The following is a 24,764-nucleotide window of genomic DNA, read 5'->3' on the forward strand; positions in this document are numbered from 1 at the left end:
TACATTGTAAAGTCTCTGTAAATGACTAAAGTAAAAATTGTTTATTCTACCTTCCTTGGAAACAAACTATACTCGATTTTTACGGTTGATGCTGACTCTGCCTCCCATAAAAGGATTTAAGGGCAGCAACTTCCTCCATAACTTTTCAAGTTCTTGCCAAGATTACATATTGACCGAAAGAAACCCCTCCCAAGAAAGAAGGGCAGGACAGAAAGAAGGCAGAAAAGGGATTAGGTGCCGAGAGGCCTCATTAGAGCAGGACGCAGGACAGAGAGCGGGTACAGACCTCATGGAAGGTGGCTCCACGGGTGAAGTCATGGGAAACACAGCGGGAAGAAACTGGATTCCTTCTGGTTTAGGAATAGAGACTTCGCGCTATGCCGTCCCATGTTGGATAACGATTAAAACCTCACTCCTGGCAAATTCTTTCCAGTTAAGTCTGTGCCCTGCCCTCCAGGGCCTAGGAAAGAGGCGCCATTATGGGAATGAATATCCAGGGACTCAAGGGCTACAGTCTCAAGCGCCAGCAACAACTTACCGGGAACCCCCGACCCAATTCATCTCCTTAAAACTTCGGAGCAAGGAGACACTGGGGTCCTGACTGCCGGTGCTCCGACGTCTTCGTTTTGTGCTGAGCGACAAGCTCCTTGGCTTCATACGCTCCTCCCGCCTCCGGGCAGTATGGCCCAGCCTCCCGACAGCCTTTGCGGCCTGGAGTAGGCGGCTTCCAGGCCTCCGGGCAGCCTCTGTTGTTTCCGCAGGGAACCTATTCTGACAGAGCCGGAAGCGAAGCTGTGGGAAGACAATTAACCCACGTCAAGGAGGAAGAACACAACAATTTTAACCGCTCAGACAAGGGAAACCTAAGTAAATGAAATACCGGACTGTGGCCACAGGGTTAGTGTTTCAAACCACCTACACTGTAATTTTGTTTAGTTCTCTATTGGTCTCAGCCTTTCTTCAGGTCAAAGATCAGCCTTGCTGAAGAAAAAGAAAGCGAGGACAAAGTTATAGATCCATAATCCTAAAAATAGTTCCATTCCCACTTACCGATTCTCCTAATCCTTTAAAATCTTTCATTTTTAGTTTTAATATTCAGGAAACAGTTGTCTATTAGAAACATTGCACTATAGTAATTGACATTCTGTATATTTTGTGATTTTTTGAGAATGCCACATCAAAACTTGATTTAGCTATAAAAGCCCAAAGACTTTAAACTCTTTACTGGAAAAAACTCAAAACAAAATTGAGTTTTACTGTTCATTTCAGTGTTATATTTGAATATCCTTACAAAAATGTATCTTACAAACTGTTCTATTATGTTTTGATTAGAAACTAGAAATCTCTTGTCCCAAACAAATGCACAAACTACTTTCTTTCCCTCAAATGTCGTGGTCGTTTTTCACCTATTAACCTGGAGAATATCTTATAATTTGAAATATAATACATTTTCTGTTAAGTCATTAGGAAATAGTACCTAAAATAGGATTATATCCCAGGGCAGGCATCTTGTATAATCATGGGCTAAGTTGCTACAGTTATGTCCGACTCTGTGCAACCCCATGGACTGTAGCCTGCCAGGTCACCTGTTCATGGGATTCTTCAGGCAAGAACACTTGAGTGGATTGCCATTCCCTTCTCCATATATAATCATATAAGTACTGATTTTCATAACAAAGATTCAGTGAAGTGCGTCTATCATTTGTTTGAATTAGACTAGATATTAAGTATTATTTGTAACAACTGAAATGTTGACCTAAGATTTCATTGTCAATGTTATTATGGCTCACATGAAAAAGGCTAGCACAACTGATAGATAATGAGTAAAATACTGAGCTATTTTGGGCCAGAGGGCAATTAAGTAACCTCTTGGGTCAGCAAACAGTTCAAGAAAGAAATACAGCACTGCTAAAATATTATTTAGCATTTGTTGAAAAAATCCACCCAAAATTCTTAAATCTTAATTTATCATATTACTAAAAATTATTTACTTTCTGGAGACTTAGTGTCTAAAAACACAAACATACATTATCTGCATGATATATTTTTATTTATATACTAGTATATGTATATCAGTTTATTATAAAAATTATTTCTGAAGTTTTACAGTTTATAAATTATACTTTTTCTAATATATTCTGTATCATTTATAAAGTATATTTAATTCTGCTCTTCAATGAACATTGGTAGTGTCCACTTTGACTTGGACATTGAGAGTATCACACTTAACAATTTAATAATTACTGCTTATTTTTAATGTTACTTACTTTCAATATCTTTTTCTAAGATTATTCCTCCCCTCTTAAGAAAATTTTACTTTCCACATAAAAACATGTAAACTCGACAAGCTATGTTTGCTATAGTAAGCAGTGATTTTTTTTCACCTCCCTTTTCTCTAGTTTCAAACACAAACTAAATTAACATTATTGTCGCTTTAATTGCATTATGAAAGAAGGACCTTGACATTCTTAGTTTCTTATTTAAATGGCATGTTTCCAACTGGAATTACCTATCTGGTTTTCTACCATCTCTGCCTTTCCTGAAGGCTTGAGTCTAGTCTCAGGAGCTCAAATCAATCCTAGCCTTTGGGAGCAGAGTGGGGTTATAGGGGGGTTGTGGAATTTCAGTGGTGATAGTTAGGTCTGTACTTTAGTGATTTTACAACAGGTTAAATCTTATATTGACCTTTTCCCAGTTCTAGTAACTGAACTTCAACTTTCCTTGTACCACATTTCTGGTAACCAAATTTCTATCTTGATTATTTTCTTTATACCCATTTCCTCATTCTAATAAGTCTTTCACTCTAGGCTTTAAAAGCTTTTCCTGTACCTGAGTTTCACTTTCAGTTGGTAAACTGACCTGCCTACGTATTTAGGTCTCCAAGTTTCTTAGCTTGTAGATTTCCCACTGCCCTGCTTCTTCCCTGAGCTTGCCCTACGCCAGTGATGCAAGCCACTTCCCTTGACTGCCAACTGCTTTCTGATCCATGCAACCCTCTGTGTATCATGTTTTGCCAACTGAACATCCTCCTATCACCCCAAGTTCAGTTTATCTTGACCCTCCACATGTCCTGTCACAGTCAGGAAATGTGACGTAAATAATTCAATTTTATAAATATAAGGCAGCCTTATTTTAACACTGGAAAAGCATGGGATTAGGAACAAAAATTTTTTTGAAAATAAAAATGGCACTATGATCCCTATGTACAGATAAAAAGTCTTAATGGAATGATAGATTATGCTGCTAATATGGCCAACTATCGGAGTCTTGCATGAATTTGCCACTTATGTATTAGTAAATCTGCTGAATTGAATGCAAACAAATGAAGAGACCTATGATGATTCTTGGAAGTCATATAAGTATTTGGAAAAGGAGGAATGTTGAAAGTTAAAAATATGGTTACTTATAAAAGTGACAATGGTTCTTTAGTCACAGTCAACTGAATAGTGAAGATAGGAAAGGTTTAATATTCTAGCACAGGGACTGACAAACTTCCTTAGAGGGCCAGGTAGTGATTATTTTGAACTCTATTTCATCTACCTAATTTTGTCTCTGAGCTCTATTTCATCTACCTAATTGTCTGTCTCTATTTCCACAGACAATACGTAAATATATGGGTGTGGCTATGTTCCAATAAATCTTTATTTATGGACACAAACATTTCATATAATTTTCACATCACAAAATATTATTCTTCTTTTGATGTATTTTCAGCCAGAGTTTACATGTAAAAACTATTCCCAGGTGGCGCTAGTGGTAAAGAACCTGCCTGCCAGTGCAGGAGATGCGGGTTCAATGAAACACACTCCAGGATGCTTGCTTGGAGAATCCCAAGGACAGAGGAGCCTGGCCGGCTGCAGTCCATAGGGTCACACAGAGTTGGACACAGCTGAAGCTTCTAAGCACTCATTCTTAGCTCATAGGCTACATAAAAATTGGTGGGACAAATGTGGCCCACTGGTTGGGCTGTAATTTGCCAATCTCTATTCTCATTAAATGGACATCTTCCCAGGATTCCCGCTGACTAGAAATGTGTGTGTATGTTGTGTGTGGGGCAGGGAGGTCAATGAGGGGTAGAGAAGCAAGAATGTTTTTGCATGTTTGAGAATAACTCATCTTTGCCTAAAAAACATGTCTGTTACATTTTTTAAAATATGCACAATTTTGCTTGTTTACAATTTAGTCCTCCATTAGAGATGCTGAGAATATTTTTGAACACTTGATTTTTATCAAATAATCAAAATGGAGATGGGAGGGAGATTACCTCTAAACCTAAACAAAACAAACAAAACACAAGGTTACAAAAGACAAGGAACTCTTGCAAAATGAAGTAAGATGGTGGAGAAGCTATTTCTATCATCTAACCCCCTTCGACTCCCAAACGGTTAACTTTTGAATATAAAGGCACATACCTCCAAGTACCAACTCTCTAAAGGACACAGGGGTGGCAGAAGTGAAACACTGCTCTCACTTATTTAATAGTCACTTTGTAAATAATCACCAGTGTATCAGCTCTCCATTGTTAAGAATAACAGTTACGGGACTTGATTTTTTATTATAAGGACAAGTAAACTTTGGAATGAAGTCATAGCAAAGAATTATTTTTTATTATACTGAAGACTTATCTCCCATTTATTTACAAAACAATAGCCTCATACAACTTGTTTGATAGGTTCTGGGATTTCATGTGAAATCACAGACACTAAAAAAAAAAAAAAAAAAAAAAAAGGCGCGGGGAGAGTGCTGAAAAACAGATCCGAATATTTGATATTTTGTTTTTTCCCAGTGCCCCTCCCATATGCTACATTCTTCTCCCTTTCAGATTCATTCCATACCCTTTATCTGTTGATCCTCTCCTCCGTCATCTCCCCTGTTCCTTCTCCGTCATTGGAAATCTCCCTTTTTAGCTCTTGGAAATCTCCCTTTCTTTTTGCTCTTCCTCTGTGGTATCTACTAAAACCTTAGAGAAGTGATGTATTTTCTGAAACTTCTGTGGGTTTCTAAGTGACGCTGAGCATGCTCAGTCGCCTAGGCAGGTTTTGTCGCCAGCAGCTGCCCTGATTCGACCTCTCCAAAAATAGACGTTTAACTCTCTGAACTGTTTAAGGATATAATTCGTTTTGCTCTCTCTTCATTTTCAAGGTTCAAAGGAAAGCAGCGAGGATTCCAAGGGTCCCTTCGTCCTTACAGCCAATGAGGGGCCTGAGAGGGAGGAGCTTGGGGCTGCTCCGTGCAGCTTGAGCTTCTGAGGGAATCATCCCCAGTAGATGCGGTGGAGCCTGAGCTCTGAAGCATCTGTCACAGAACAAAATTTTAAAAAATAAAAACAAAAACAGAAGAGGAGAAACGCTGCGAACTATGGAACGCTGTAAAACTTTCTGAAACATTTGCTGGGGATTCCTGTGGAGCATGATATTTTAAAACCAATTCTTTTTGAAGCCGGTTTGGGTAACTGGGAAAATGATACATATGCTAAATGCAGCAGCTGATCGAGTGAAATGGACCAGATCAAGGGCTGCCAAAAGGGCTGCCTGTGTGGTAGCTGCAGCATATGCTCTGAAAACCCTCTATCCCATCATTGGCAAGCATTTAAAGCAATCTGGCCACAGGAAGAAAAAAGGCGCTTACCCGGCTGCGGAGAACAGAGAAATACTGCATTGCACCGAGGCCACTTGTAAAAAACCTTCGCCTGGAGTGAATGCAGATTTTTTCAAACAGCTACTAGAACTTCGGAAAATTCTCTTTCCAAAACTTGTGACCACTGAAACAGGATGGCTCTGCCTCCACTCGGTAGCACTAATTTCAAGAACCTTTCTGTCTATTTATGTAGCAGGTTTGGATGGAAAAATTGTGAAAAGCATTGTGGAAAAGAAGCCTCGGACTTTCATCATCAAGTTAATCAAGTGGCTTATGATTGCCATCCCTGCCACCTTTGTCAACAGTGCAATAAGGTACTTGGAGGGCAAATTGGCCTTGGCCTTCAGAACTCGCCTAGTAGACCATGCTTATGAGACCTATTTTGCAAATCAGACTTATTATAAGGTGATCAATATGGATGGGAGGCTGGCAAACCCTGACCAGTCTCTTACTGAGGATATTATGATGTTCGCGCAGTCGGTGGCTCACTTGTACTCCAATCTGACCAAACCTATTTTAGATGTAATCCTGACCTCCTATACACTTATCCAGACTGCTACATCCAGAGGAGCAAGCCCAATTGGGCCCACTGTTTTAGCAGGGCTTGTGGTATATGCCACTGCTAAAGTGTTAAAAGCCTGCTCTCCCAAATTTGGTAAATTGGTAGCTGAAGAAGCTCATAGAAAAGGCTATTTGCGGTATGTGCACTCCAGAATCATAGCCAATGTTGAAGAAATTGCCTTTTACAGAGGACATAAGGTAAGAAAGAAATTAAGATGATGGGTGAAATGTGAGATTGTTCAAACTGCCACTGCAGTACCGGATACCATCTGTTGTATTGTTTTTGTGCTCATTTCTTTAGCATTTTGGATTCTTATGACATTTAAACCTGTATTAAAATATATGCTTCGTTACCCCTTTTAATCATAAGCTGTTAAAGAATTATATGTTAAGTGCAAACTTTTCTAAAGTTTCATGAGAATAACATTTTCACCACTCTAAAAAGTCTATTTAGCCTCAGTTATCCAAACATGCTCAGAATTATCTCCAAAGAATTTTCTTAAAACTAAAATCCTAACTAAGTAGATGGTCCTAGAACACTGAAGAAAAATATATGTTTAGAAGCTAAGTAAACATGCTTCTACTGAGATGGAAAATTTACAATGGTATTGTTTGTTTGTTTATTTTTCAAGAGAAAAAAAGTGCTTTCATATGAGAAGACAAGTGTGACAATTTTGCATGACTGGTCAATGATGGAGTTCCTTAGTTCTAAGAAGTATAGGAGAGTGACTTACAAATGGCATTTTCATTGCTCATCATATTTTGAGACAAATAAAAAAAGATAGTGAAATGAAATTTTGCCTGGCTTTGAAGGAAAAGTAAAAATTAGAGATGAAGAAGGAAAAAGGAGTTCCAGAATATTTTTATATATTAAAGATATTCAACATTTAGCAGGTCCCTAGAATAGTTAACCTAATTACATAAACTTGCAGTTCATTTAAGAATATTAAATATGACAGGAATCTTTAAGGTGATGCATCTGAAATCTTAATACAAATGACTTGGCAGATGAAACAGTAAATTATTCTAAAGTTGAAATGGTATGATTATGAAGCAGAATTAATTTTCAAAACTGTCAATTATTCAAAAAAATTTTATAGTAGTACCATTCTGAAGAAGAAAATTTAAAGCAGTTTTAGGACTTATATTCCCACTTGGAAACTGGCCTCATACATTGTATAAATCATATTTATTTTGAATCATTGAACTTAGTGATATAAATTATAGCATGCTGTAGGTTTCTTGCATTTAGACAAAACATAGTAAATTGAGTGCTTAAAAGTGGAGTTAATTACAAGTATACATGTCATGTGTTTATTTTCACTTATTTTTGGTGTGATCAAGGACAAGGTTCTAACTGTTTATTCATGTTTTATGGATTATCATTTAGTGTTAACATCTTATACAGATAAGTTTGAAACCATAAGTATAAATCACTTGTCTGTATTTATATTTAACATTATATATACTAAATATCAGATATTTAAAAAATAGTTTAGATGTGATTACAACTGAAATAATGGCTAATTCTGACATAATCTGTATTTATTGGTTGTTAGAATCATAGATAAGAGTATACTAAGAAAGAGAAACCATGAAATTATCTTTAAAGGAAATCCTCAAACATACATTACTTATTTTTATAGTTCGTACTAGGTTAATTCTTATCTCTTTTTCTCTCCATAGGTAGAAATGAACCAACTCCAGAAAAGTTACAAAGCTTTAGCAAATCAGATGAACCTCATTTTATCCAAACGTTTGTGGTACATCATGATAGAGCAGTTCTTGATGAAGTATGTTTGGAGCAGCAGTGGACTAATTATGGTGGCTGTACCTATTATCACTGCAACTGGCTTTGCAGATGGTGGTAATGACATTTACACTTAATATTAAATATATGCTTCAGATTAATTCTTTTTAAAGTGTCACTGCTGGAGTTGTGTGAGTAAATTGTGTAGCCATCATTCTATAGTCCTTAATGGTCAGAAACAATGGGAAACTTTGAAATATCGAATAATAAGACCAACTGTTTAAAAGAAGTGACTCAAAAGATCTTTCCAGCTCTGCAGTATTTCAGAAACCTCTGATGTAGTGTTTTGGGGGGTTAATCTCAAGCAATTTCAGTTATACTGCCTAATAAAGAATGATTCTCTAGTTTACATTTAAACTCAACATAAATTAACACCTTCATAAAGAGTATAATAGTTCTCACCATGTATTGTAAATTTCAGTTCTGCACATAACATGCTTTTAGTCTATAAATATTCTATAACTGGATCTGCCCTGATTGTAATTTGAAGAGTTGGTTGACTGCCTTAAACAATCAATAATACTGTTTCAGGGAGTGCTTCATTCCATGGAACAGGGTTTCCTCTACTTGTAGGTAGTATATTAGATAACTTCCTCTTTGGTGGTATTGAGGGGATAAGGGTTGTAAAGTTGCACGTGTCTAATTCTATCTTATCACTGTTTCAGTGGGGTTTTTCTTTTCTTTTCTTTTTTTTTTTTTTGAACATTTTTCATCCTTTGGGACAACTAAGAAATGTAAGGACAAGGAGGACAATATTAAAATGTTATGTAATATTTGAGATGGGAGTTTGGGTCTTAATTGGCAGGACAGATGTTATGAATTAAAAAAGAAATATTTCCCTCTGTCTCTCCAAAGTAAAACATTCACCTTCCTCTTTAAAAACCATTTGACCAAACTTGGTGTTAGTATTGAAGCAGCTAGACAAAAACATTGACTTTGTGGTGAGACAGAGCTTTGCTTAACTCTGCCTTTCCTCTTTTTGCCTGTGTCCTATTAGTCAAGTTACTTAAACTGTCTAAACCTCAGTTTCCTCATCTGTAAAATGAGTATCAGAAAAACTACTTCAGAGTGCTGTTGTGAGGATTTAAGAGAATAATGTATCAAGAACATCAGTGTTCTTAATACATGGTGATAATTATTGCCTAGAAGACAAACAGCAACACTAAGAAAAATGTAACAGAATTCACACTATTTACAGTTATTTTTGGTATAGAATTAAGTATTAATAGTTGTTTGTTTGAAGTCATCCAATAAAAACAAAAAAAATTACCATGTGCTTTAACATTTTAAAACAGTGCTTTAATGCTTTACCAATTCTTACAAAAGCACTTGTCAAATTTGAGTCAATCTCAACTAAACTTACTCATTTTGGTAAAGTAAAATTTGTCAGTCCTTTGTGTTAAGTGATACATATACCAAGTGTACTCTACAGCTCAGCTGTCTAATAGACAATGTATTTAGACCACGAGGAAAACTGAATTTTACCTGTTCATTTAATGCTTTCAAAATTTGTTTTAATCATTTAAAAAGGTTTATATTGAAAAAGGCATTGTTAGCATTTTAATCTTTTCATAATGAAATAAAATAAATTCCTTTTTCAAAAGAGTATTAGAGAAAAAAAGACACAAAACTGTATGGTATTAAGATTAGTTCTACTAAGAAATTTAGCAAAATTGTCAAATATTTATAGTGAACATGTACAGGTTTATGGGCATTTTAAAGGGTTTGTGTATAATATATATTAGAAACTACCCCAATAACAAAATTATGGTGTTGTTCTGTTAGTCTTTGGAAGAACTGATCTTATTAGAAAACCTTGGAGTATTCAACATAGAGCAGAGAAAATGTAGCTATTAATGGTGACAAATTAAACCACAGAGACCAGTAAGAAGTAAACAATGTATGCAAAAAATCTAACAGTCTTACTTCTGTAGGTGATGTAATAAGATATTTAAAAATAAATACTATGAATCTAGAAAGTATCAAGGTAACTTAGAAAACAGCATTAAAATTTTAGATTGAAATTGTGATAGTAGTCCCATTGATGCAAGTGAAATAAAATAATTCTTAAAACTTCTTTTCAAAAGAAAGCTTTATGAACAGAAAAGCAATATAATAATTTCATAGAAGAATAAAATGAATTCATATGATGATATTGTTATGAAAGTATGCTTCAATATCTGTAATTTCTAAAATTACTATATATATCCTTGAAATATTTGTGTGTATATATTTACTATATTTGACTTATAATGATATAATACATGAAAATATTAAGTTATCATTTACTCAGACAAAATAATTAATTTTTTTAGATAATGACATTATTTTTGAGACTTTGGGTCTTGGAATGAAATACTATCTATTCTAATCTAGTCTTCAATCTTAATTTATGCTTAGGCCCTGAGTTGTCTTTTACATTAGAGATAAATGAAGTACATGATACTATATATTTTAATGCAAAATAGATGGGGAAAATGGGTGAATAAAAGAACAATAGCAAAGAGAAAAAGGAGAAAAAGTAGAAAAGAGGAAAGAAAGAGAATAAAGGAAGAAACAGGCTACTGTTCAAATCTTGATTGCTATTTTATTCATCCGTGAGAAAGTTACAGAAACTTTATATGCCTAAATTTTCCTTTCTTACCTGTAGGAATAATAATGTATTTTAAGAATTGTTAAGAAATTATATATAAAAAAATAAAAAAATAAAAAAAAAACAAAAACAAAAAAAAAGAAATTATATATAATATATTTAATGTGCCTTGACACAATCCAGGGCAAATAGTAAGAATTTAGGTGGAAGCAATGGTTAATGTTTATTATATTCTTACTCTGTAGGCTCTGGCATCAGATTGCCTGGGTTCAAATCTGGCTTTTTCTTTTTTTTTTTTTTTTTTATTATTTTTTTTTTTATTATTATTATTATTTTTTTTTCCAGTGGGTTTTGTCATACATTGATATGAATCAGCCATGGATTTACATGTATTCCCAATCCTGATCCCCCCTCCCACCTCCCTTTCCACCCGATTCCTCTGGGTCTTCCCAGTGCACCAGGCCTGAGCACTTGTCTCGTGCATCCCACCTGGGCTAGTGATCTGTTTCACCATAGATAGCATACATGCTGTTCATTTGAAATATCCCACCCTCACATTCTCCCACAAAGTTCAAAAGTCTGTTCTGTATTTCTGTGTCTCTTTTTCTGTTCTGCATATAGGGTTATCGTTATCACCTTTCTAAATTCCATATACATGTGTCAGTATGCTGTAATGTTCTTTATCTTTCTGGCTTACTTCACTCTGTATAAGGGGCTCCAGCTTCATCCATCTCATTAGGACTGGTTCAAATGAATTCTTTTTAATGGCTGAGTAATATTCCATGGTGTATATGTACCACAGCTTCCTTATCCATTCATCTGCTGATGGGCATCTAGGTTGCTTCCATGTCCTGGCTATTATAAACAGTGCTGCGATGAACATTGGGGTGCACATGTCTCTTTCAGATCTGGTTTCCTCAGTGTGTATGCCCAGAAGTGGGATTGCTGGGTCATATGGCAGTTCTATTTCCAGTTTTTTAAGAAACCTCCACACTGTTTTCCATAGCGGCTGTACTAGTTTGCATTCCCACCAACAGTGTAAGAGGGTTCCCTTTTCTCCACACCCTCTCCAGCATTTATTGCTTGTAGACTTTTGGATAGCAGCCATCCTGACTGGCGTGTAATGGTACCTCATTGTGGTTTTGATTTGCATTTCTCTAATAATGAGTGATGTTGAGCATCTTTTCATGTGTTTGTTAGCCATCTGTATGTCTTCTTTGGAGAAATGTCTGTTTAGTTCCTTGGCCCATTTTTTGATTGGGTCATTTATTTTTCTGGAATTGAGCTGCAGGAGTTGCTTGTATATTTTTGAGAGTAATCCTTTGTCTGTTTCTTCATTTGCTATTATTTTCTCCCAATCTGAGGGCTGTCTTTTCACCTTACTTATAGTTTCCTTTGTAGTGCAAAAGCTTTTAAGTTTCATTAGGTCCCATTTGTTTAGTTTTGCTTTTATTTCCAATATTCTGGGAGGTGGGTCATAGAGGATCTTGCTTTGATTTATGTCAGAGAGTGTTTTGCCTATGTTCTCCTCTAGGAGTTTTATAGTTTCTGGTCTTACATTTAGATCTTTAATCCATTTTGAGTTTATTTTTGTGTATGGTGTTAGAAAGTGTTCTAGTTTCATTCTTTTACAAGTGGTTGACCAGTTTTCCCAGCACCACTTGTTAAAGAGGTTGTCTTTTTTCCATTGTATATCCTTGCCTCCTTTGTCAAAGATAAGGTGTCCATAGGTTCCTGGATTTATCTCTGGGCTTTCTATTCTGTTCCATTGATCTATATTTCTGTCTTTGTGCCAGTACCATACTGTCTTGATGACTGTGGCTTTGTAGTAGAGTCTGAAGTCAGGCAGGTTGATTCCTCCAGTTCCATTCTTCTTTCTCAAGATGACTTTGGCTATTCGAGGTTTTTTGTATTTCCATACAAATTGTGAAATTTTTTGGTCTAGTTCTGTGAAAAATACCGTTGGTAGCTTGATAGGGATTGCATTGAATCTATAGATTGCTTTGGGTAGAATAGCCATTTTGACAATATTGATTCTTCTAATCCATGAACACGGTATGTTTCTCCATCTGTTTGTGTCCTCTTTGATTTCTTTCATCAGTGTTTTATAGTTTTCTATGTATAGGTCTTTTGTTTCTTTAGGTAGATATACTCCTAAGTATTTTATTCTTTTTGTTGCAATGGTGAATGGTATTGTTTCCTTAATTTCTCTTTCTGTTTTTTCATTGTTAGTATATAGGAATGCAAGGGATTTCTGTGTGTTAATTTTATATCCTGCAACTTTACTATATTCATTGATTAGCTCTAGTAATTTTCTGGTAGAGTCTTTAGGGTTTTCTATGTAGAGGATCATGTCATCTGCAAACAGTGAGAGTTTCACTTCTTCTTTTCCTATCTGGATTCCTTTTACTTCTTTTTCTGCTCTGATTGCTGTGGCCAGAACTTCCAACACTATGTTGAATAGTAGTGTTGAGAGTGGGCACCCTTGTCTTGTTCCTGATTTCAGGGGAAATGCCTTCAATTTTTCACCATTGAGGGTGATGCTTGCTGTGGGTTTGTCATATATAGCTTTTATTATGTTGAGGTATGTTCCTTCTATTCCTGCTTTTTGGAGAGTTTTAATCATAAATGAGTGTTGAATTTTGTCAAAGGCTTTCTCTGCATCTATTGAGATAATCATATGGTTTTTATCTTTCAATTTGTTAATGTGGTGTATTACATTGATTGATTTGCGGATATTAAAGAATCCTTGCATTCCTGGGATAAAGCCCACTTGGTCATGGTGTATGATTTTTTTAATATGTTGTTGGATTCTGTTTGCTAGAATTTTGTTAAGGATTTTTGCATCTATGTTCATCAGTGATATTGGCCTGTAGTTTTCTTTTTTTGTGGCATCTTTGTCTGGTTTTGGAATTAGGGTGATGGTGGCCTCATAGAATGAGTTTGGAAGTTTACCTTCTTCTGCAATTTTCTGGAAGAGTTTGAGTAAGATAGGTGTTAGCTCTTCTCTAAATTTTTGGTAGAGTTCAGCTGTGAAGCCATCTGGTCCTGGGCTTTTGTTTGCTGGAAGAGTTTTGATGACAGTTTCGATTTCCTTGCTTGTGATGGGTCTGTTAAGATCTTCTATTTCTTCCTGGTTCAGTTTTGGAAAGTTGTACTTTTCTAAGAATTTGTCCATTTCATCCAAGTTGTCCATTTTATTGGCATAGAGCTGCTGGTAGTAGTCTCTTATGATCCTTTGTATTTCAGTGTTGTCTGTTGTGATCTCTCCATTTTCATTTCTAATTTTGTTAATTTGGTTTTTCTCTCTTTGTTTCTTAATGAGTCTTGCTAATGGTTTGTCAATTTTGTTTATTTTTTCAAAAAACCAGCTTTTAGCTTTGTTGATTTTTGCTATGGTCTCTTTAGTTTCTTTTGCATTTATTTCTGCCCTGATTTTTAAGATTTCTTTCCTTCTGCTAACTCTGGGGTTCTTCATTTCTTCCTTCTCTAATTGCTTTAGGTGTAGAGTTCGGTTATTTAATTGGTTTTTTTCCTGTTTCTTGATGTAAGCCTGTAATGCTATGAACCTTCCCCTTAGCACTGCTTTTACAGTGTCCCATAGGTTTTGGGTTGTTGTGTTTTCATTTTCATTCATTTCTATACATATTTTGATTTCTTTTTTGATTTCTTCTATGATTTGTTGGTTATTCAGAAGCGTGTTATTTAGCCTCCATATGTTTGAAGTTTTAACAATTTTTTCCCTGTAATTGAGATCTAATCTTACTGCACTGTGGTCAGAAAAGATGACTGGAATGATTTCAATTTTTTTGAATTTTCCAAGACCAGATTTATGGCCCAGGATGTGATCTATTCTGGTGAAGGTTCCGTGTGCACTTGAGAAAAAGGTGAAGTTGATTGTTTTGGGGTGAAATGTCCTATAGATATCAATTAGGTCTAGCTGGTCCATTGTGTCATTTAAGGTTTGCGTTTCCTTGTTAATTTTCTGTTTAGTTGATCTATCCATAGTTGTGAGTGGGGTATTAAAGTCTCCCACTATTATTGTGTTACTATTAATTTCCTCTTTCATACTCGTTAGCCTTTGCCGTACATATTGCGGTGCTCCTATGTTGGGTGCATATATATTTATAATTGTTATATCTTCTTTTTTGATTGATCCTTTGATCATTATGTAGTGTCCTTCTTTGTCTCTTTTCACTTCCTTTATTTGAAAGTCCATTTTATCTTATATGAGTATTGCGACTCCTGCTTTCTTTTGGTCTCCGTTTGCATGAAATATTTTTTTCCAGCCCTTCACTTTTAGTCTGTATGTGTCTCTTGTTTTGAGGTGGGTCTCTTGTAGACAGCATATATAGGGGTCTTGTTTTTGTATCCATTCAGCCAATCTTTGTCTTTTGGTTGGGGCATTCAACCCATTTACATTTAGGGTAATTATTGATAGGTGTGGTCCCGTTGCCATTTACTTTGTTGTTTTGGGTTCACGTTTGTACAACCTTTCTGCATTTCCTGTCTAGAGAAGATCCTTTAGCATTTGTTGAAGAGCTGGTTTGGTGGTGCTGAATTCTCTCAGCTTTTGCTTATCTGTAAAGCTTTTGAATTCTCCTTCATATCTGAATGAGATCCTTGCTGGATACAGTAATCTAGGTTGTAGGTTATTCTCTTTCATTACTTTCAGTACGTCCTGCCATTCCCTTCTGGCCTGGAGGGTTTCTATTGATAGATCAGCTGTTATCCTTATGGGAATCCCTTTGTGTGTTATTTGTTGTTTTTCCCTTGCTGCTTTTAATATTTGTTCTTTGTGTTTGATCTTTGTTAATTTGATTAATATGTGTCTTGGGGTGTTTCGCCTTGGGTTTATCCTGTTTGGGACTCTCTGGGTTTCTTGGACTTGGGTGGCTATTTCCTTCCCCATTTTAGGGAAGTTTTCAGCTATTATCTCCTCGAGTATTTTCTCATGGCCTTTCTTTTTGTCTTCTTCTTCTGGAACTCCTATGATTCGAATGTTGGGGCGTTTCACAGTGTCCCAGAGGTCCCTGAGGTTGTCCTCATTTCTTTTGATCCTTTTTTCTTTTTTCCTCTCTGCTTCATTTATTTCCACCATTTTATCTTCTACCTCACTTATCCTATCTTCTGCCTCCGTTATTCTACTCTTGGTTCCCTCCAAAGTGTTTTTGATCTCATTCATTGCATTATTCATTTGTAATTGACTCTTTTTTATTTCTTCTAGGTCTTTATTAAACAGTTCTTGAATCTTTTCAATCTTTGTTTCCAGGCTATTTATCTGTAACTCCATTTTGTTTTCAAGATTTTGGATCATTTTTATTATCATTATTCTAAATTCTTTTTCAGGTAGATTCCCTATCTCCTCCTCTTTTGTTTGACTTGGTGGGCATTTTTCATGTTCCTTTACCTGTTGGGTATTTCTTTGCCTTTTCATCTTGTTTAGATTGCTGTGTCTGGAGTGGGCTTTCTGTATTCTGGAGGTCTGTGGTTCCTTTTTGTTGTGGAGGATTAACCCAGTGGGTGGGGTTTGACGATTGGCTTGTCGAGATTTCCTGGTTAGGGAAGCTTGCGTCAGTGTTCTGGTGCGTGGAACTTGATTTCTTCTCTTTGGAGAGCAATGGAGTTCCCAGTAATGAGTTTTGAGATGGGTCTATGTGTTAGGTGTGACCTTGGGCAGCCTGTATATTGATGTTCAGGGCTATGTTCCTGCGTTGCTGGAGAATTTGCGTGGTATGTCTTGCTCTAAAACTTATTGGCTCTTGTGTGGTGGTTGGTTTCAGTGTAGGTATGGAGGCTTTTGGACAGTCACTTATTACTTAAAGTTCCTTGTAGTCAGGAGTTTTCTGGTGTCCTCAGGTTTTGAGCTTAAGTCTCCTGCCTCTGGATTTCAGGTTTATTCTTCCTGTAGTCTCAGGACTTCTCCAACTATACAGCCCTGATAAGAAAACTTCTAGGTTAATGGCTAAAAGATTCTCCCCCGTTAGGGACACCCAGAGAGGTTCACAGAGTCACATGAAGAAGAGGAGAGGGAGGAGGGAGATAGAGATGAACAGGAGGAGAAAAAAAGGGGGACTCAAGAGGAGAGAGACAGATCTACGCAGCTGTCTGTTCCCAGAATGTTCTCCGTAGCCCAGTCACCTACAAAGATTCACAGAATTGGATTGGGAAGAGAAGGGGAAAGGAGGAAATAGAGGTGTTCTGAGGTAGAAAACAGAGAGTCAAGATTGGGAGAGAATAATCTTCGGTTTAAAAATAGGGCTTCTCTTCTTTTTTTTTTTTTGTAAGGTTATAGTGTATTGAAAATGAAAATTAAGGAGTAGTAGAGGAGTACTAGAGGACTTTAAAAGAAATAAGAGAAAAAGAAAAATAGAAAATAGAAGAGAAAAAGGAAAGAAAAAAAAAAAAGAAAGAAAAAAAAGAAAAAAAAAAAAAAGAAAAAAAAATTTTTTTTTCCCCCCTAATTAAAAAATCGTAAAAGTCTATGGAAATGAAAGTTAAGGAGTAATGGGGGAGTAATAGGGGATTTTAAAGGAAAATAAAAGAGAAAAACTCCTTTCGAAGACAATGGGCTGCTTTTCTGGGCGCCTGATGACCTCAGCTAGCGATCAGAAGTTGTTTTGCGAAGTTTGCTCTGTGTTCAGTTATTCTTTTGATGAATTTGTAGGAGAGAAAGTGGTCTCCCCGTCCTACTCCTCCGCCATCTTGGCTCCTCTTCCCTGGCTTTTTCATTTATTAGATTGTGACATAGGACAACTCATTTAACCTTTTTGTGCTTCAGTTTCCCCATTCTAAACTGGGAGAAATTATAGCAGAGTTGTTATGAAGATTAAAGAAGATCACATGTGTAAAATTTAGAACAGTGCCTGCATCATAGGAATTGTTCAATAGATGTTTGCTAGTCTGATTATTATTGTTAAAGGGGGAAGACATGTGAAAGTGATTAAAAAGTTTGTGGTAAATATGAAGATAGGAGGAATAGCCTACATAATTTTGGCGGGAGGAGAAAAGAAAAATAGTTGTGTAGTAGAATTATTATACTATATAGCTACAACCTTTTAAATCTTGTGGTAAGCACAAGATTACACTTATTAATATATTGAGGTTCACATTGCAAAATTGCATATGTCATCATGTCATTTTCACATCAGAAGAGGAGTTTATAAGTGATCTAGTCAGGAGCCCCAAATCTGTCTAAGGTCACACAAATGGTTAGTGAAAGCACTAAGGATAGAAGACTTTATATAATTCCTTGTGCAATGCTTTTTTCTCTTTCACTGGGCTGTCTTTATATTAGCTATATTGGGATTTACTCTATAAGGGATTTACTTGAGACCAAGTAATCGTGGGAGCAAATCATTGAAAAAGAGGGATTGATTATTAATTATGTATAATCTCTGTTATTTTTGTAGAAGGCAGTACTCCTTTATTTGCTTCTCATTAAGAGAAAGACTGAAATTATGTGAAGGAAATAGTCACCTGGGGGCTATAATCTCAATTGTTTTAACGTTATTGACGACTCCTATTCATATCAAGAGCAATTCTGGAAAAGGCTAGGAAAAGCTACTTATAAGTCTCTCCTGCCAGACTTTATCACAGGCACCTAACAAGCAAGAAAGAGAGCAGCTAAGCCACTGGTGCTGCCAATATTGGTGATCTGATAATGTAAGGTGCACATCAGAAGTAGCAACTGAGAGGTACTGCTCTTAGGAATAGAACTAAATTCTCCCCATCACACTAGTAACATGGGTGATGTTTTTATTCTAAAAGTGTACCTGCAACAAGATTATATCTAGGCTCCTGCTACATTAGTATGTTTCATATTCTAATGTCAAATTATTGAAATAAAATGTTATATTGTAGGTCGATTTAGATATGATAGGTGGCAAGAATACAAAGAAGAGTTTTACAAAAAAGATCTTCATGACCCAGATAACCACGATGGTGTGATCGTGGTTAGAGCCAGACATCCTCGAATGCGAAGTAAAGTGGGCCTTAGGAAGCATCACTATGAACGAAGTGGAGGTGATGAAATTCCAGCTGAGCTATTTAAATCCTGAAAGATGATGCTGTGAAAGTTCTGTACTCATTATGCCAGCACATTTGGAAAACTCAGCAATGGCCTCAGGACTGGAAAAGGTCACTTTTCATCCCAATCCCAAAGAAAGACAATGCCAAAGAATGCTCAAACTACCACATAATTGTACTCATCTCATATGCTAGCAAAGTAATGCTCAAAATTCTCCAAGTGAGGCTTCAATAGTACGTGAATTGAGAACTTCCAGATGTTCAAGCTGGATTTAGAAAATACAGAGGAACCAGAGATCAAATTGCCAACATCTGTTGGATCATAGAAAAAGCAAGAGAGTTCCAGAAAAAGCATCTACTTCTGCTTTATTGACTGTGCCAAAGCCTTTGACTGTGTGGATATAAAAAAGCTATGGAAAATGCTTCAAGAGATGGGAACACCAGACGTCCTTACCTGTCTCCTGAGAAATCTGTATGCAGGTCAAGAAGCAACAGTTAGAACCAGAGGTGGAACAACAGACTGGTTCCAAATTGGAAAAGGATTGCATCAAGGCTATGTATTGTCACCTGCTTATTTACATTATACACAGAGTATATCATGCGAAATGCCAGGCTAGATGAAGCACTAGCTGGAATCAAGATTGCTGGGAGAAATATCAGTAACCTCAAATATGCAGATGACACCACCCTTATGGCAGAGAGTGAAAAGGAACTGAAGAGCCTCATGATGAAAGTGAAAGAGGAGAGTGAAAAGACTCGCTTAAAATTCAACATTCAAAAAATGAAGATCATGACATCCAGTCCCATCAATTCATGGCAAATAGATAGGGAAACAATGGAAACAGTGACAGATTTTATTTTCTTGGATTACAAATTCACTGCAGATAGTGATTGCAGCCATGAAATTAAAAGACACTTGCTCCTTGGAAGAAAAGCTATGACCAACCTAGACAGCATGTTAAAAAGTAGAAACACTACTTTGCCAACAAAGGTCTGTCTAGTCAAAGCTATGGTTTTTCCAGTAGTCATGTATGGATGTGAGAGTCAGACCATAAAGGAAGCTGAAAACCGAAGAACTGATGCTTTTGAACTGTGGTGTTGGAGAAGACTCTTGAGAGTCCCTTGGGCGCTGCAAGGAGATCAAACCAGTCAATCTTAAAGGAAATCAGTTCTGAATATTCATTGGAAGGACTGATGCTGAAGGTGAAACTCCAATACTTTGGCCACCTGGTATAAAGAACCAACTCATTGGAAAAGACCCTGAAGCTGGGAAAGCTTGAGGGTGGGAGGAGAAGGGGATGACAGAGGATGAGATGGTTGGATGGCATCACCAGCTTGATGCACATGAGTTTGAGCAAGCTCCAAGAGTTGGCGATGGACAGGAAAGCCTAGTGTGCTGCAGCCCATGGAGTCACAAAGAATCGGACGGGACTGAGTGACTGAACTGGACTGAACAGTCCTGTCGACCAATTATCATAACAGCAATTATCAATATATATCAGACATACTTTTAGCTGCAAGTAGCTATGCATCTAAGTATTTACACTTGTAAAGTATAATACATGTGTCAACAGGACATAGTCATTAGTGTACCACTCAATGACTTGTCATAAAGTTAACGCATATACATAATCACCACTCAGAAGAAATAGAAGCTTACCTTCATCCCAGAAGCCCTCATACCTTTTCCCAGTCCTATCCTCATTCTAAGGCTCCCACCCCCATCCCTACTTACTCATGCCCCTGCCATGCCACATCAGAGGTAATTATTTTACTGACCATTTATTAGTAGTAGACCATTTATTTGCTGGTTTTGGAATCTTCCATAAATAACCTTGTATAGTATGTATAAGCATTCTAGTTGTTCCATTCTTAGTCAATGTTTGATGTCAGTCTTTTTCACTCAGGTATTTTTCATTTTAGGCATATGGTAAGTTTATAGTGATACTTCATTGTAGTCTTTTCATTTCTTTGTTGACAAATGAGATTAAGCACTTTTTTTCATTTGTTGGCCATTTGGATGGCCATTCTTATGAAGTGCTGATAATTTTTTTTTATTAACTTTAGATTGTTTTTAAATATGTTTTTTCTCACTGATTTGTAAAAGCTGTTATGTATTCTGTAGTAAGTCTTTTGTCAGACACACACACAAAATGTCCAATATTTTCCCCAGTTGATTCTTCCTTTTTCAATCTCTTAACAGCTTGTCTCAGAGAAGTAATCATTTTAATATAACTCAATTTATCAATTAATTCTTTGTGGTTAATGGCTTTATGTCCTATTTAAGAAATATTTGTCTAACCCAAGGTCATAAGATATTGTCTGATTTTATCTCTTAGATATTAATTGTTTTTCATTTCACATCAGTCTACTCAAAGTTGATATGTGGTATGAGGTTGGATAAGGCTGTAAGTTTTTGCTGAGATTTTTCAAGATGTCAAAGGTAAAATACAAATAAAAAGAAAGAAACTCAAATGTAAATCAAAGTTTAAAAATACAAAAGAAGAGCCTACTTTTTCAACTTTTAAAAAATTAACAGACAATTTTCTTAGAACAGTTTTAGGTTTGTGGGAGAATTTACCAGAAAGTACAGTGTACCTACCAGAGTTTCCCCTCTTGTTTACATCTTGTGTTAGTGTTGTACATTCATTACAACTAATAAACCATTATTTATACATTGTTAACCGAAGTCCATAGTTTACATTAGGGTTCACTCTTTGCATCGTACAGTTCTATAGGATTTGAGAAATTATGGCATAACCTTCATTTTAAAATCCTTTTTCATCTTTTCAGTGAAATAGCAACTGATGTGACCATGTTTCAATATATACTTACTATTATCAGCCCTAAAAAGTACTAATAAGATGAGAATATAATGCTAACTATTAAATCCTTAAATGCAGAACTTTTGAAAAAAATATTAAAAATATTTGGTGAGGAAGATGAAATATGTCTACCTAGCATACAAAATAGGTGAGGGCTTTAGGTTGTGAGTTTATATGTCTAACAGACACTAAGAAATCTGACCTTGTCATAGAAGTCACATAGTTCCCTACTGTGTGCCTGATAAAATACTCCTGCATTGCTCTTAAACCACCTGCTAAAGAACAGTTAGTAGAATAAAAGTGTGACATGAAGTCTTTCCAGAGCTATTTGTAATTTTGTTACAAATTTGCAAGTTTAAAAGCTTGGAGAAAACCCAGTAGGTATTAGTCTGCCAAAGTAGTATAGAAAGTACCATCCTGTACCAAACAGCGGTCTGTCTGTGCTAGTGTTCCCTTTTTAATAGAAACTGTCCGTGAAAGCTGTTATTCAATCCCCTTTTAACCCAAATTGATAAAATCCCGTAATAATTTTAGCCAGATTCTCTGAGTCAAAACTATTCTTAGCACTTTAACTGATATAGCAATCACTATTTTGGTAGCTTGCTGAGAATCCTTTGTTAATTTTTTGTGGCTGTCTAAATTTTGTCACACATTTAAATGTTCTTAAGTATATGAAGATTCTGTTCCCAGTTTATCCAATTACATCTTTCTTTTCTTACTTATACTAACTCTTATAGCCTTTCTTTGTACAACTTACTTGAAGGGAAATAAAAATAATTCTCTAAAGCAGTGCCCAACATCTAAACCAGGAGGGTCCCATGAACTCATGGTTATTCTGATACTCAAAATAAAATCAGTGCTTGACACCAACCAATACTGTAATTTGACCAAGTTATTTATTCAATTGGCATTGCTTGAAATTTCTCTTCTCTGAGATATTGCTTATGCTGTACTTGTGATCTTTTAAAATTGTGTGCAGTCTTCAAGTCCTCACTCACAATCTAGTTCTCCATGAAACATTTCCTGTCTCTTGCAGCAAGAAATGATTTTTGTCTCTTTCAAATGCATCACACTAACTCTCCTCAGAGGTTGCCCTGCATTGTTATTTGGGAACTTGTCTTCTCTCCTACCAAACTGTAAGCTCCCTAAGGAAAGAGTTTGAAAAGCACATTTAATCCTTGCATATCCTGTAGCACTTTGCCTAATTTCTTGTAAATCTTGCTGTTCGATAAATATCTGCTGGATAAATTTTACCTTCTATTATACATGGATCCCTTTCAAACTCAGCTGAGCTGTCTATGAGCAAGTAAAGGTGGAAGTATCTGGTAATTATATCTGGGCACATGTTAAATATTTGCATTGTCAGGGAGGAAAAAAAGCCCTTTTTTGCTGAGATAAATCCGGGTGAAATAAATATCAAAGTGGCTATGATATATGGCTATATTATTCTAATTTCTTCATTAATATATAGCTTTCAATTTAGAATTTTGGTGATAGTCTGTAGAAAGACTGGATAGAGAATCAAATTGATGGCAAGTTAAAAGTAATGACCTCGAGAGAATAATTTTGAAGATCAAGACTAAACTGAGGAGATATAAAATAAGAACTCTTACAGAAAATGATAATGCCTAACATTTAAGAGCAATTGTTATAAGCTACGGATTAGGCTAGCATGGAATACTATGTTCTAAACACTCTGGTGAGTACTAGCAAGAGTGAATAAAATACAGTTTTGCCCCTTAAATAACTTATAGTCTACTGGAAAATCCAGACAAGGATTTCCAGGGAAACCTGTATTAAAGGGTTAACTCTTTAAAAAAGAGCTCAGCAAAAAGGAAAGTATATTAAAATCAGGAGAAATTATATATGCAAATACTAGAGAGTAAAGAGAATTTTGCATAATTGTGTGTTGCTGAACTGTAGGGTGAAAGTTGATAGAAGTAGAGGTAGATTTGATGGTCAGCTACTTTGCATTTCTTTTAAAAGAAATCACACTAGAAATACTTGCTTAGATTCCAGTTAGTGGTTTTTTATTGACTGAATCAGTAGCATTTTATTACCTATCTGTAATAAGAGCAGGGAGTTGAATTTGGTAAGGGTTAAAAGAATGCTAAATGAAAATTGTCTTAATACCTATAAATTTAATTCTTCTAACTCTTCTTCTAGAAAAATAAGGCAAAAGAAGATTTGAATAAAATCTGGTACAAATGCTATATTTGTAATAATTCATTAATTCCTAGGAAACCCTGATACTAATGAAAAGTTCACATATGATTGAGTCACAGCTTGAATCAAAACTCAGTATAAAATAAAACATTTAGTTATTTAAAAAATTCAATAGTTTTTAATTTGCTTTTAGATCTAGAGGATGGTCAGAAACAAGCTATGGTTAGTGAACGGACAGAAGCCTTTACCACTGCTCGAAATTTATTGGCTTCTGGAGCTGATGCTATTGAAAGGATTATGTCTTCATACAAAGAGGTACTTGCATTTCTTGTCAGTTTGATTTAAATAAGATGTATGAAAATCAAGCAAAAATGTAAATTACTACATATATTTATTATTTTGGAAACATCTATTCTCTGGCAAAAACTGCTAAGAGTATAATCAAGACAAAGGACAAGTCCCAAGTGTATTATCTTTCAGTTTTTACACTCTCAATTGTCAACTCCTCTTTTTCTGTCTGTAGTATAACATATTTGTTTTTTTAAAGTTTACTAAGAGGCTTTTCGGTATGCATTCTGGAGTGACAATGTCTAAATTTAAATTCTTGCTCCAGTGTTTGCAAATTATTTGAACTCAACCATTTGTGTCTGTTTCTTCATCTGTAAAATAAGGATAATGAAGGTGATGGCTTTGTAGAGTTATGATAGTAAGCACTTTAATAAATGATAGCAAATAATATTACTTATATACCTTGCAAACTTTTACTTATCCTTCAAGTCAACCACATATAAGAAACCCTTTTGTGATTCCACTTTCTTTTGAAGCCTGGGTCTTCCTCCTCTGTGCTCAGTACATCTGGTCCTTTACCACATTATAATTGTTTATTTCCTGCTTGAGACCCTGAGTGGAAAGCAGGAACTATCTTATTCATCTTTACATTCTTAGTATCTGTTTTAATGTTTGGAATATTATATAGGGTCAATAAATGTTTCCTGAAAGAATGGTAGTAAGATCTACAGACAGACCTACAGATATCACAGGGTTAAGATTAAAGGTCACTCTTTTCAATTCAGATATTAAATAATATTCCCATGGATAGTCATTCTCACTATTAATGACTCCTGTGGTTTTTATATCAATATAA

At 35.7% G+C, this 24,764-nt stretch overlaps 2 protein-coding genes across 2 annotated transcripts in view; one reads left to right on the top strand and one right to left on the bottom strand.

The window, feature by feature from the left end:
• Positions 1-5,258, bottom strand: part of REDIC1 (regulator of DNA class I crossover intermediates 1) — a 76,110-nt gene extending 70,852 nt beyond the window's left edge. The window contains 3 exon segments of the mRNA XM_061124152.1: positions 539-792; positions 4,265-4,272; positions 5,189-5,258. Of these exon segments, the coding sequence (XP_060980135.1) occupies positions 539-792; positions 4,265-4,272; positions 5,189-5,258 (332 nt within the window).
• Positions 5,171-24,764, top strand: part of ABCD2 (ATP binding cassette subfamily D member 2) — an 89,384-nt gene continuing 69,790 nt past the window's right edge. The window contains exons 1-3 of the mRNA XM_061123062.1: positions 5,171-6,396; positions 7,885-8,065; positions 23,814-23,935. Coding sequence (XP_060979045.1) covers positions 5,461-6,396; positions 7,885-8,065; positions 23,814-23,935 — 1,239 coding nt within the window. The 5' untranslated portion in view covers positions 5,171-5,460. The remainder of the gene's footprint in view (positions 6,397-7,884; positions 8,066-23,813; positions 23,936-24,764) is intronic.

The sequence above is a fragment of the Dama dama genome, chromosome 3 (genome assembly GCF_033118175.1).
Source record: "Dama dama isolate Ldn47 chromosome 3, ASM3311817v1, whole genome shotgun sequence".
Lineage (NCBI taxonomy): Eukaryota > Metazoa > Chordata > Mammalia > Artiodactyla > Cervidae > Dama > Dama dama.